The 15171-nt window shown below is 38.8% G+C and overlaps 1 protein-coding gene and 1 long non-coding RNA gene across 9 annotated transcripts in view; one reads left to right on the top strand and one right to left on the bottom strand.

The window, feature by feature from the left end:
- Arms (Ankyrin repeat-rich membrane spanning) overlaps positions 1-15171 on the bottom strand; it is a 35531-nt gene that overhangs the window by 8883 nt on the left and 11477 nt on the right. For 4 of the 8 annotated variants that reach the window (XM_077400877.1, XM_077400875.1, XM_077400874.1 and 1 more), the window contains 7 exons: positions 2950-3081; positions 2582-2680; positions 2392-2490; positions 1803-2000; positions 1629-1727; positions 769-1065; positions 52-427 (listed from right to left, as the gene is read on the bottom strand). In XM_077400877.1, coding sequence (XP_077257003.1) covers positions 52-427; positions 769-1065; positions 1629-1727; positions 1803-2000; positions 2392-2490; positions 2582-2680; positions 2950-3060 — 1279 coding nt within the window. In that variant the 5' untranslated portion in view covers positions 3061-3081. Of the gene's footprint in view, positions 1-51; positions 428-768; positions 1066-1628; positions 1728-1802; positions 2001-2391; positions 2491-2581; positions 2681-2949; positions 3082-6530; positions 7987-8737; positions 8890-13152; positions 14792-15171 lie in introns of those variants that run through there. The other 4 variants (XM_077400873.1, XM_077400876.1, XM_077400878.1 and 1 more) reach the window with 4 other exon arrangements.
- LOC143894543 (uncharacterized) lies at positions 6900-13146 on the top strand. Its single transcript, XR_013256125.1, has 3 exons — positions 6900-7021; positions 8677-11446; positions 11550-13146. It is a non-coding gene; the product is annotated as an uncharacterized LOC143894543 (long non-coding RNA).

Here is a 15171-nt window from a genome sequence, read left to right as displayed (position 1 = left end):
TACTTGTAATAACGTATGACACTAATAATGACATGTGTCTGATTAACTTACGAGCACCGAATATCTGCCCAAGCATCGTCTTAGGATGATTGACGTCGATGTTGTAGGGGGTCTCGCCTTGTCTATTCGGACGGTACAATAACTGGCTATTCTTTGGATTCCTCAGTAGTATCTCGACGATCGCTTTTGATCGAGCGCGCATCGCTATGTGCAGTACAGTATCACCCTTCTTGTCCGTAGCCGAGACCTTGGCTTTTTTGTCTAAAAGCAATTGCACGATTTCGGCGTTACGCGACCTTACCGCCCGTAATAAAGGCGTGTCGCCGTCTTTCGTAGCAATCTCCAGGTCTGGGTTAGCGTTTAGTAATAATTTGAGTATCGGTATATTGCCTTTCTCTACTGCTATGTAAGTTGCGGTTTTTTTATCCTAAAATATATACGGATGGGACGGTTAGTTCGATTGGATCGATTCGAAAGTAACCACGGGGGATGTCACGCGCGAACCTAGCTCGAAGTGGCTTAGGAATACCACAAGATTCGATACCACAAAATTGGCTCTTATTAAAGTGCCCACAATATCGACTCGAGAATCGCTAGATTACTTTAACAAGTTTATTCCACCACATAAAATTCGACACGCGTAATAATCCGGCTTATCGGAATGATCAATATTTGGCAACCGCAATACTCGGTGAAAAAAATTATTTTTTTCCAAGTCGATCTTCGAGGAAGATACGCGGGTATGGAGAAAAATAAGTCGAGCCATACCTTTCCAGCAATGTCAACGTCTGCGTATTTTTTCAGCAGTGATTCCACCACGCCCCGATGGCCACCCTTAACTGCGTGGATTAGGTTTGTGTCGCCGGCCCGATCCTGAATATTAACGTAAGCACCCGCATTTAAAAGGGCGTTCGCTATTTCGTGATGACCTTCACGGCAAGCAATTGCTAGGGCGGTGCAACCGTCTTTGTCTAGAGCGTTCACATTCGGCTTGTGCTCCAATAGTAACGATACCACCTCCACATAATTACCGAGGGTTGCCACGACCAGAGCAGTCCACGAATACTGCAAAGAAAGTTGTTAAAAGCACGTATAAATGTCAAAAATTATATCTTCATAATCTAATATTAAAATTGGAAAATTTCTGAAATATTTCTTATTACATTCAAATACTTCTTTTTTCGTGAAAAATGTAGTGTCAAGTTATTATTATTAATATGACATAAATATAATGTAATGGATGAGTCTCGAATTTGACAAGATTCGCACAACTAATTCGTACAGTGCACGTCGGTTTCAGCTTTGCTTTCTCTTTCACGAGGACGATTTACTGTTCCGCGATCGTTATATAATTTAATATAATAAATAAAAAAAGAACACGTAGAAAATAGACACATAGACAACAGATACGCTGACTCGACAATTATATATGTAAATGGCTGGCATACGTGGCCAACCTTGGTTTAAAATTAAAATATCCTACAAGAAATTTATATGCGAATAAGAAATAAATCTGTACAATCATGTATATGGTTATATATGGCGTTCTATTTTCATCATATTATTTTTTATCAACTTGGAAGCCATCACTTCTGTATATTATATTTTTCAGCGGTATATTGATTTACCATGCCTGCTGTGTCGACATTCCCTCCAGCTTTAAGAAGCATATCAACAATTTCTACATTTCCCTTGCGCGACGCCCATACGAGTGCCGTCGTACCATACTGAAAAAATTGAGTATAAGTATCTCGAGAGCGAAGCGATGGTCATCGATTTGCGGTACATCCACCGACAATTACCTTGTCGCCGACATTGACCTTCGCTCCATGAGCAATGAGATCTTTCACTATATCAGTGTAACCCCTGCCAGCAGCCCATACTAATGAGGATATATGAAAATTTCCATGCGCGTTGACGTCAGCCCCGCGCCCCAGCAACATCGTCACCGTCGCCGATTTACCTTTGTATGTCGCCCACATGAGCGCCGTCCATCCACCCTGCAATAAAAGAACTTTCGATCCTTCGATTTCTTATCTATAAAAGCGCTAATTTTTTACATAGACGTCTATATAGTTAAATAAATTTTTCTATTAGATTTTATATACTTTTTTGTTAAAAGAATGTGAATTAATCGACAAAAAACGTATAAAATCGTTAAAATATTATTAAATTTAATATATTATATTTATAATATATTGAAAATTTTAATAAAACTCTGTATATTAATGAAAAAATAACTTTTGGCGATGAATAAGAGACGATAGCATTAAAATTCTTGGTATGTATGACAAAAGAAAACGGAATTTTTGCAAATATGATGAGACTCCAGTTACAGATTTGCATTAATGGCATTACGCCAGGCTAGTAAAATATGCAACTTCTTCTGACCATATCTCGATGCTCCAAATCGGCACCATGCTCGAGCAATTCGAGACAAATCTCAGTGTAGCCTTCCTTTGCCGCACACAGCAACGCTGTCCAGTTATCCTGAGAAATTATACAGAAACGTGCATATATTGAAATTGTTATTTATTACATATAATCAAACGATCTACAATTACAATCAACGGATACCAACCGCGTCTTCAGCGTTGACGTCCGCTCCATGATTGATGAGCTCTCGAACGAAGTGTATTTTTCCCTTGGTTGCTGCAAGGATGAGGGCGGTGCTACCATTCTGTCGTAAGAGAATAATTTGTTAAAGAAGGTTCGAAACGGCTTGAACACGGCGAATACAAGAAGAATATTGCTCTTCATGAATCGTGTAGCTATTTAATTCAGAGAGATTATCTAGCATAAATTATTTTTATATTTATTTCTTCTTAATTTTTTTGCTGAGAAGACTTTTATCGTCCATTTATATCGACTGCTATTATAATTTTATTCTGGAATTTCTGGTCACGGTCGAATGATCTTTGGAAATTTTTTCGAGCGATTCACGCTTACCTCATCTCTGTCGTCGACCTGCACTCGCTTATTTTCGAGGAAGTTTTGCAGTCCGACGAGATTATCATCTGTGATATAGCTCGCGAGTGATCGGTAACAAAGCGATACCATCGAGTCAGTCCGATGCAATGTCTGTAAAAGACCCAAAAGAAATCGTTGTTAAATTTCGACCATCAGTCACGTTCGATTTTTGCCGCTGTTATTAGAAGTTCATTAGAAAAACTCACAGATTAGGTAAATTCAATCGTCGTTCACAGAAAAAGCTATACATATATGTGCGAAATATATAGCAAAATGCACCATTCAATTTATTTATCAATTATTTAGAATTATCATAATTGTCGAGTAGAAAATTTAATGATTTTAAAAAAATTTGGATCTCCTTGGGTTTATCTGAATTTTATCTATGACTATTTTTAGTCTGAATATATTATGCTGAAATATTCGACGCAAATGGTGCAACTGGGCTACAATATATTACAGAGATAAGCTTTCGAGTTATCGAGATGTAGGAGCAGCGGAGCAAGCGCCGATTTTGGATCGTCGGAGAGCAAATCTCGTTCTCTCTGTGACATAAGTATTAATCTCAAGCAAACTCAAATAAACTGAAAACTACATTCCATTGAGATCTCCGAAATTCTGATTCATACTTCTCGGGTTTCTATGTTGAAACTTGCGCTTGTAAGACATCCAGTTTTGACTCCAAACTGAAATAAAATGACATATTCTCGCTTCGTTTCTGATTGAAACAAAGATCGGCATTATGCAGCCGAGTTTTTCCTCTGTTCTCGAGCAATGTAACATTTAATAACGTTGTGTTTTAACGGCGATAGACGTACGACAGCAGTGAGCGTGCGTAAAAGTATTGCGTATTAACTGTAATCGCTTCAACTTACAATTAGTTTGCAACCGCAAGCGGGGCGCGCGTTCTCCATTCGCGACAGGAGAAATGGAGAACGCTCTGCTCGCCGCGCTTCTCAATCTTGCAGAATGGAATCTGTGGGTCAGTGAGCGACACACGTGAATGATAAAGAACGATCACGTGTATAGCAAAAGTAGCTGAGCGACGAAAAGTTAGTTAATGTATAGACCGCAGATGCAAGGCAGAATATAAAAGAAATGAAAATTCGAAAGCAAGTATTTGTTTTATGCTTCATAAATACTAAACTGACTTTAGTATTTATTATTCATTGCTTTTTGTTATGTTAATTATTTTTCTGTCTTTTATGATTGTATACGTACATCATTTTTCTCGTTATACAATTTTTCGTTTTGTTTAAAATATTCTGTCCAATTTTCTTCTTGCCATCTGTTCAGCACTCACGTTATTTTCCATGCACAGTCCATAAATTGATTAGTGACAGAAATTTTTCACGCTCGGGCAATACTTACAGTAAAATCCGATTAAAATCGAATCTGTTGTAATGCTTTGCGCACCGAGTTTTGCATTGCGGAATTACATACGTATATCAGGTGTTGCAACACTCTAGATGTTACTACAGTTAAAATGTACCATTAAACATTGAACAGAGATATAATCCTGCAGCAATTAGCGTCCCTATTTCTTTTAATCCTGCGGCATCAGTTAATGACATTTCGCTGACGTATATTATCGATAAAATCTACGCAACCTAATACGCGTAAATTGACTTGGCATTTACGGTATGTAAGAAGATAACGCTAAATACACCATGACGGGATTATATACTTGTAATCCTTCGATGCGAAAGTCCTCTGCCTCTCTCGCGTGTCGAACGGCGATAGTAATAGCTTTGCCACTAAACTTTGCTACGAATTATAAATTACACAAATCTCGTATAAACTCTGTTAACGTTAAATCCAGATTTTGAACGCTGCTGATATAATTCACATATTTTAAGCTAAAAATAAATAGATACCTGATAAAAGACAACGAAAGGAGCGATCTGCCAGAAATCCGGATTCTAATGCAAAGTCGAAACTTTGAAACATGTTTCCGCATTGATTTTCGAGTCGAAATTATCCTGAGGGAATTCTTTTCAATGTCTGGAGTCTCTTACAGGAATTATAGCACCATTCGTCGTTTACTACGGCCCGAACTCTACTGAATAAAAATCCGATGTTGCGGGCGTGCAAACGTATACAGGCACACACACACACACACACATAGGGGTATATTAGATCAGCTCTATTTCATGCGGCTGATTTTGTCACTACGCTGAAATATCTGGGCAGTGGTATGGGTATACGTACCACGGTGGACGATACTGATGCACGCTTTGCATCGGAGATAGTGTTAATTCGCGAGTGTCGGCAGATATAGCGCGGGCATTAGCCATCAAGATCGATGACAGAACCGAGTCGGGCAAGATTCCATTATGTGTGCACGTACGTGGCACCTGGCGTTACGTAAGTCTCCCCAAAATTTTCCGTGACACGTAAGACTGATGCGTTTTATCCATTCCACGGATATATTAGTCTACGTCGTCTACGATATTGAATATCAAATCATCTATCGATCGTAGTTCCGTCATTAAGTTAAAAGGTACAGGAATAGTTTCAAAATCGTGAACGGTTCGTGGTTAAAAAATTTCTAAAATGTAATTTACTTTAAGTGAATTTTGTATGTCTATCTCGAGATTTAAAAAATACTTTTAGAATTTTTGTGAGATAGTTAGATAATAGCAGGGTTAATGTTTCATAAAGATATACAAGACTTTAGACACTTAGTTTGAGATTTAATTGTCCAAATTTTCAACTTTGATAATCTTTCCATAATATTTCGTCAAATCATTGAATTCGTATTAATATGATAACGCAAAACAATCATTCTCTGAGGTAATTATTAGATATAGATTACCGACCGTAACATTCGGTTCCTGCTCGCGCGAATTAATCTTGCCAGTTACAAATCCAACAATTCCGATAGGCTAAAGGCTCAAGTTACGTCTACAACGGTTGACACTCTTCGGTGGCCTGCAATTGCAACAATTAACGGTCTATTATTCGCGACAAGAACGTCGTCATCGTCTCGACTCGGTTCGATCTTAAACAGGCTTATCAATAAAGCGTAAATTATTTTAACCAGAGCATGTGCTACTATACAAATTAATCAAATCAAATGTTATAGAAACACTTGTGTCTCAACGTCTAGTCAATCTGGCACGTGATACCATCGCCGTGCTTGGCTTCAATATGCTCGATAAAGTAACGGCAAAGAGTTTTAATGCTCATTTGTTCGGTTTCATCAACATAACCTGGTTATTTCACGCCATTCTTTCAATAAATATTAAAATTAATTCCTAAGGGGTGTTAATTATTTAAAGGATTCAGGCCAAGAATGGAATAAATCCACAATTTGTACCATCTGTTTTGGATCTAACTTCGTACTTAGAATTTAGAATAGGTTTTACAAATCTACATTAATCTTTGAAAATTACTTGTTAATATTCTATATTATGCTACTTAGCTTTTTCCAATTCAGAAATATTTTACTTGATTAAAAAGATAATTCGTGGCACATTCTCAATGGGTATTATTAATAAAAAGACGAAATGTTAACGAAAATGTCGAAACGACGTGCAGCCTGGCTTTACACTAACCGCCTGTGAGTGCCTTCGGATGGCGAAGTTAAACTTGCGACCGATACCGTCGGTGGCCGGTGCCGTGAAGGTGATGGTGGGTACGTGAATATGCGAGAACACGTGATAATTATGGTGATGATTGTGCAATGGAGGATGGTAGTCCTCGTCGGTGTCGTGCCAGGTCGTGGGTTGCTGCTCGGGTATGTGAAGACGAAGAAACGACCTCAATCCGCGACGCGTTCTACCAATGGAAATGTCGTCACTGATGGCGGAGGAAGCGGTTGACAGATTCGACAACGTGGCACTTCGCTGCAGATTGTAGTCCCCGTTCGGCAAGAGAGAATTCGGCACACCGGGGATAGCTCCGAGCAAGCTCGGCGCCAGACTCGAGCAGATAGCCGCGTTTGCTATGCTGGACTTCCGGATTGGATTCACGCTGGTGCCGGCTAGGATATCTTGGAAGGTCGGCGACCTCTGGCTGGCCTCGGTCGTCAAGCTTTGCAAAATAGGTTGGTTAAAATCAGAACTTGTCATCGGCAACGTTGACCTGCGACTTGCGTTGTTCTTGCTAGATTTATCGTCGAAACTATCTCGCACAGTGGCTATCAGTGAAGGTTGTGGCACTATATCGCGTATTTTCCCGACGTCTGAGGATTCTTTGGCACTTGTTGAACGTTCTGATAATGTTGAAAAACGACAGTGTTCGCTAGATTCTGAAGGAATCTCTAAAAACTCGGGCGTCAATTGAGAATGTTTCGATCTGTCCACAGCAGTTGATTTCGTATAAGCGCGCGCTGAGTCCTCGATTGACGAAGATTGAAACCTCGCGGATAACTCCTTTGTGATATCATCTTCGTGCTTGGGCGCAGGAAAAATACTATCGGAATCTGTCATCGGCATTGCCAGGCTTCGCGTTGAGCAGTCTTCGATTGATGAAGATTGAAACCTCACAGATGACTCCTTTGCGATAACTTCTTCGTGCTTGGGCGCAGGAAAAATACTGTCGAAACCCGTCACCGACACTGCCAGTCTTCGCGTTTTAACTTTCGAAATCACATCACTGTCCCTGTTATATTTTTTTCTTGCGTTACAACAACCTGGTATTGCGTGTTCGCCCACATTGTTTGATGAATCTTTGGACAATTGCAAGCGTTTAAAGGCGCGATCTTCCACGTACAAGGTGGAAGTCGCAAGTTCAGGATCAGGGGCGACCAACTTTGAGAGAACCTTCGTGTTTGTGATGCTGGACTTTCCCGTGACGCTTAGCGAATCACCGTCAGAGGTTGTTTGCGAGAAAACTTTCTCCGATTCTTTCGTTAGCGGGGCTTTGTCCTCCTCCTCTTCGTCGTCTTCTTCGTCGAAACTGTCGCAGAAGAACGCTGCCGCGATTCTAAAACGTTTGTCTCTGTCCTTCTGCATGGCATTCTCTTCGAACTGTCTATTCAGCACGAAAATCGAAAACGGCCTTCACTTGCTGAGTAAACACGCACACATGTAGAATCACCGAATTTTAATGTTTAACTGCATCTTTCATTGTATGGAAAGTAGTTTCGTCATTGATACGATGAGAATAACACTCGTACGAATTTAAAATAATTCAAATGTTTCTTGAAAAGAGGCCGACCATTTTAGAATAATATAACGTATTAATTTAATGATAATAAATGTATTGACGTTTTACATAAGTTTAGAACAAATGAGTTTTTTTTACAAAAAGAAACATGGTTTTTTTTAAACGCAATGCAATATAATTTGATTAATAAATTAGATATAGGCGATTCATAACAATTTAAAAAGTTTTTCTTAAAAAATATAAATTTAAAAACGCAATGTGTTAATTTGTGAAGAAATTATGGATATGTGTCTCAATAATTTAAAACGAGTTAGCGCTTCTTAAAGAACCTGTAATAAGTATAGGCCTATAACTTTAAAATACAATCATAACTTTTCCTATAATTTCTTATCAGATCGCTGACTATGATGGTCAAACAGCTAATTGATTAAAATTGAAAACAGTACAATTCAGATAAGTTCAATTTCCGAGACCGGGTAAGTGTACGCGAAGTCGCGATTGCGATCAAGTATAGATATTATTTCTCGCGTATTCTCCCCAGCATCGAAGGACCCAAACTTACTGCTATCTCAATTTCGATCCCTGTCACAGATAGTTAAATCCCTCCCCGAGGAAAAACCGACCGTCAGATTAATTTGGATTATCGATGTACCGTGAGAAACGGACCCTGGACAGAGTGGTGAATCGCAGCATCTTTTCCAAATTTCACGTGGTCATCCGGGTCCAGTTGATCGGGTTTCGCTGATCCGGCGACCAGCGGCTTCACGGACTCGTTCGCACGACTTCTCGTCGTCGGGAGACAATGGCGGAATGTCGACTCGGAACTATGACCGAGCGAGACACCAATGACGCCAGCAAATCGCTCGAGAACAACGTTCAGCGGATATATCGCGCGACATTTATATATCGCGGTGGGATCTCTTTAAATTTGTGTACATATACATTGAATCGCGTAACGGCGCGTGCTGTGTGTCGTCAGTGCCGTAAGCTTTTCGGTTCGGAAATTGTTTTGCTTTCACGTGGCATATCGCTGTTTTAATTCAATATTGAAACACATGGTTAAAACTGTCATAAACAGAATATATACAATTAATTTGGTGACAAACGAAAAAATAATATTCGAGGGATAATGCAACGTTGAGATACTTTTGAAGTCTAATTATGACGAAAAGCCTTTTGAAGACAGTTCACGTCTTCGTGTGCAAGATAATGAAGATAAAATTCGCAATCGTTTTTTATGATTAAAATGGCTCAACTTTATGTCGAAATTAGAACAGACTTTTCTTTATTTGAAAATAATACGCAGTGAGATACGCAGAATAAAATTGCAAGTTCTTAATTTTTAATACTGAAAAAAATTGTAAAAAAAAAAGTTTTGCTTCTATGTCGCTTATATATTTCATACCAGAAAAATCAGTGCTGCTGTAAGTGTACTGTAAATTACGTTACATCAGAATTCGTGTATAATTGTGTGTTTAGAACGAAGTTCCGGTCGCGAAGAAAGAAGAGAGAGAGAGAAAGAGAAAGAGAAATATATATATTTCGAGATAATAGCGAGAGAAATATGATGTGTCAATGACGTCACTGATTGGCGATAAGGCTACTATGCGGCACCGACATAATTACACTGTAATCTTCCGCCGTTAATCCCCACGGTTGCACATTGTGGATTTGGCGCGGCGGCGATTTGATTAAGGCGATTAAGCAACAAACCATGATAAAGTGGATGACGATAAAATGGCGAATTTTATTTTTGCTTAGGTCCATTAGCGTATCCGCCTCTCGACCCAGTTAAAAATTCGATTGAAAACTAATGTTTTGTCGGGAAAACATATCATAATTAAATCACGGACAAACTCTCGGTTTGCCACACGTCCGATAAATACATTACGTAAATAATAATGCAAGTCAATTAAACTTTTATTTATTGTAAAATACGTGCGATCGAAATAAGTGGGAAGTTGCATCATTGCCTCATCATGAGAAACTGATCAAACAACGGAAGTATCAAAGCGTAATTGGAGAAATGTTTTAACATGATTGTCACGTGATGAACAGCAAACCCAGAATTAGCCTATATGTATAGGAGAGAAATTACGAGACATTGCAAAACAGAGAGTGCAAAACGGAATGTTTACAAAAAAAAAAAAAAAGTTGTACATATATTTTAAATATAATTGCCATAAAAAATCGAATACTAATCGGCAATACTTCAAACAGTAATTGGAGATGAGAAATTGTACAGGTTTTTTAAATTTTCTAATATTTAGTCTAATTCTTTTTATGCATTCAATTTTGACTATTTTTTGCCATTATTCTAACAGATATTATGTGCGTCTTAAGAAAACAGTAATAATGCACATAAATCTGCGGATTTAATAGAATTAATTAGAATATAAACAAATGATAAAATGAGAGAGGATCGACTCCAAAACGTTTGCCAAAGAATACTTCTTTGCTTTGAACGCGGTTGTTTTTAGAGGCACTTGCCGCGGTTAGTTCCCGCGTTAATCCCGGCCAATTAAAGCTCTCGGTAAACTAATTAATTGTGTACGTGGAACTTTACTGCGCTTCATAAAACGAAATGACGCGATGTCGTTCGGCAGAACAGTATCACCATTGCCGTACCGATATCGCGAGACGCAGCAAAACGTGGCGAGCTAATAGCACTATCGTCTCTCTCGCGGGATCGTTCGACGATAAGCTCTCACCGAATTGAATTTCACCTGATTAAACAGAACAAAAAGAAAAAATAAATTAATTTTTGTGAGTTGCGATCGTGAGTTGATTTTCGCTTTGGAATGACATCCTGGAAATCAAGCTCAATTGAGAGGTATTGTTAGAAAAGTTTTCCTACACTTGAAGTTTAGTTTGAAATTCTCCAACGCAATCGAAAGGTTCGGTACACACACACACACAACGCTGCTTCAACTCACTTTTTAAAGAGAACTTCCGAAAGATTAATTATTTTTATCGTTAACAATAACTTTTCAAGTTCTTGAAAATATCAAGATCTTCATTGCGTAGAACACTTTAATTGGATTTGGAACGTTAAATTTTAAATTTTGTGTCACGAATCTTAAACTCGAAGTGCTGACTAGATAAATATTGCAAACGCTCAACGTTTGGACATTGAAAGGGTCATGTCGTCCATATAACATACTACGCGATGGGTACATACGATCAATAAATATAATAGGCGACGGAGAACGATCGTAAAATTTGAGAGCAGTTTGCGAAATGGACTAACATCGAATTGAAAAATTTATCACAGTTGACGCACATAAAATATACTACGTTGTAATATATGCTGAAGTTAACAGTTTTGGATGTATGCAATTGCGAATATTATTCCTTCACGGTAATTAAAGCATTACTCCTTTGTTTTGAATAAAAATATCTGTGATATAATTTTATTTATTATCACCCTCCTGGTTTCATATTACTATTGGAATTTATCGCAGATGCAAGTTGATATTATTAATAGCTCTTGTATGAAGTTACCGATACTGTATCCGTTTATATCACAAATAACGTTCCTGTTCGCGTCGTCGAGACGTCGCTACTTACACATCGCGTGTAAAAGGTATATAAGTTAAGTATATTGATAGCTAGACATTATTGAAAACCGATGAAGCGTTTATAATTATGTGACAAAGATTATATGTATATATGATGCCCTGCTCCCACTACGTTACATAATTTATCCATTTGCACAACTAATTCGTGTAACATACTTTCAAATCCGCATAAATGTCTGTATAACAAATATATGTAATATTCTTTTATAAAAAAAATAAGCGCTTTATTGGATTATAGTAAATTCAAGCTGCAGTAAAAGAAAAATTCGAATTATTCCAAAATTATTTAAATAAATAATTACAAGAATCTCTGACATAAGTGATATATAAATCATGTCGTCGTGCAAGTAGTACAAATCCATTAATTAGCCTTGATCTGGCACAAGATCAAATTAATTGTCGCAAATAGTTTATGCGTGACGAAATATATTTTCAAACATACCTACATCTTGTGTTATTGTCACTTCTAACTATAAGAATTATTTTTTGCAATATGTTGCTTGTTAAATCGAAGCATGTATTTTTTGCAATGAATAAGTCTATATAGATCATTTCAAGACAATATAATTTATAGACAAAAATCATTTATGTAAGACGTTTTAAACCACAAACTTCTAGGAAATATTTTTGTAGGTACGCCAAAGACGATTTTTGATGTCGGACGAAGGCATCCGTCTTCAAAGTACATGTAATTTTGACCCAACATTCGTAATTTCAACATCTTCTGCGCGATTTACGCCGAGTGCCGAAAACATCGAGCGAGTTAAAATATCTAATGCTATTTATTCCGAGCCGACTAACGGTATAAACATCGACGTTGTGACGAATACCGGCGAAAATAGTATAATATTCGTCGTGTTCGAAATTAATCGCGAATACCGCCAATCGTATGAATCATTTGCGCATATGATTTGTTTACGTTGGAAATTCTATCCAAATGGACGCGATGTTCGCAATGCTATTATCTGAGACACCGAGTCTGCCACGAACTGTCACCATTGTCAGCTCGTAAGAGACGTCTTTCGACACCGCGATTTGTTGCCTATATGTCATTTATCACGAGAGCTACCCCGACTAAATCTTGGCACGCTCGTCGTAGTAAGGAGCGAAAGAGTTTCATTCATGAAGCTTCGCTCGAGCGTTTCCGGAGACTGGCCGCAACATCCGCCAATGTTTAGGGAAATGGCCTGAGAGAAAACTGAGTGTTCCGATTTGCGTCGTCGTATGCGAATCACATTTGCAAGAGTGAATTAAGAAGATTAAAAGTATCTCAAATATATAAAGTTGAATTAACGAAGATTTTCCTTTTTAATACAAGATAAGCAAATTGATTGTCTCGAAAAATAAATAGCTTAAGCCACTTTAAGAATTGAAGCAGACGATTGTATATCATATATCCTATTTATATTGTATTCAGCGAGAAAATAGATATGACAAGAATGTTCCATAAAAGGTTCAACAGCGTACAAATCGCTGTATCGTCTACCTGTTTGCTCCTGCTCCAAAACGATTGAATGGCTTGTTGGCACGTCGAAGAAAGAGACCCGTACGTTCTACTGGATCCTTGCGATGATGGCAAGGACGAGAAGGATGCATTTCGCTGGTTGATATTTAACAGCCTCGTTCTCTCGTTCTTATACTCCATGGAACGGAGATCAATGTCGAATCCGCTCCAATTAATCGCGTATAATTAGAAATAATGAGAAATATTTGCGAGCGTGAGCAACTAATTCATTGTTTTTTTAACGAACCAATCCCACTTATGCAGGACTCATCGTAGCTGCGCTTTTATTCCTTCGCTAATTTTAATCGGTTCGCTTCCCTCACCTGCAATACACGGTCACGTACTCGTCCAATCCATTGCAAGTGCTGGAGAATAGCTGAAGAAAACGGACCTAATGTTTCTCATTACAGGCGCACGTGATGTGCAAATATGAACGCTCCGAGCGGTCCCGATCTGACGCACTTGTTGAATGTAAAATGATCATTTTATCCACGAGATACCGTTTCGTCACACGAGTTGGCCTGTCCGGCTTGTTTATGCGATCCCTTTTCTCTCGGCAAATAGAAGCGACTCGAATCAGGTATGCGCCAAGTGTTCAACGCGCGTCGTTCCCGATTATCCACGCAGGTTTCGGTAAATTTCCACAGGACGTTTTATATATGCAGATTCAGATACACGCACCGCAATCCGATCCACCGAGGTCAACATCGGCGCGTTATATTATAGACGCACTGTGTCGTGATGAAATGAAAAACTGTATCAACTTGCGTAAACGATAAGGAACATACCGGAAAGTCACGGCGTGCAGCAGCGCGAGATAAATTCCTCCGAGACGTCGCATTATCTTTTTAAGATTAATTTGTTATCTGTGTAAGCGCAAGTCCGTTCGGACACGCGAAAAACATACGAGATCGTATAGATGGGCGGGAATATCTGAAGTAAGTTACTTCGCTTTGGAGAATCACACATTTCTGCCGTGTTCGTTGTCACGCGTCGCAAACACATTTCTGCATTCTGCAGCTTATAATGAGGAATTCCGTCGGGGATATAACTTTCAGTCGCGGAGTCCACGTAGCGTTCTCGAAGAGGCTCGTCAGCAGACTCGCGAATTTCCGAAAGTCTCGAAAGGCGTTCGTTTGCTTCGCCGATAACGAGGACAGTTCGTTTTATTTCTACGTGCCTACGTCAGTCTCCCTCGTTCACTGCCGTATCCTATCCGCGGAGAGCATTCCTTGGGAGGGTCGCGGGGGATGAACTGTAGAAGAGCTTTCTCGTTACCCTATAGCTCTCACGCGCGGAAGAAAACTGTGCGATCTCTCGACACGACACGACGGATCGTCGTCCACGATGGACCATTAATCATCGCGCGCGAATAAAATTATCACTCGCGTACAGATTTTTCGTGAATGTCGAATAACAAACCGGGAGCGATTGAGACAGTAAATATAGAAGAATCGGAAAAGTATTCCGATTGACGACTGCGAGAAGTTTCGCGACCTCGGGTAAATCAACGCAAAATAAAAGAGTGACATATATACCGCAAGCGATGAACCACTGCCGAGGAAGATACGAGCTCCAAGACGAATGCATGTATGACCGATTATCAATACCTTGAAACCGCGATAAGGCGCGGCCATTTCTCGAGAGATATCCTATCTCGAGATATAGACCGCGACCAATATAAAAGGCCAATTAAAATGCAAAGCTTATCGATGGTTTTACAAAGGTCATAAATCTTGGAGAAATATTAGAAAGTATATTGAAAATATCAAGAAATAACGCTCGAACGATTTCTTCGCGATCTTACATTAATATAATTTCTACAAATATTTTCAATTAAAAGGCATATAACTATAGTAAAGCGTAGGAAGTAAGGAAACGCTAATTTCTGTTCTTATATTAAAATATTGTGATAAGATAAGATTATATCCAATAATCTTTTTTTTTTCCTTCAAAATAAAACAGCTCTCAAAACTTCTTCAATTTTTCTCTACGCACTGC

The sequence above is a fragment of the Temnothorax americanus genome, unplaced genomic scaffold (genome assembly GCF_048541705.1).
Source record: "Temnothorax americanus isolate GAGA-0224 unplaced genomic scaffold, ASM4854170v1 Scaffold14, whole genome shotgun sequence".
NCBI classification, from domain to species: domain Eukaryota; kingdom Metazoa; phylum Arthropoda; class Insecta; order Hymenoptera; family Formicidae; genus Temnothorax; species Temnothorax americanus.
Note: the sequence above shows the minus strand (reverse complement) of the source record. Positions and strands in the feature narration are given on the sequence as shown.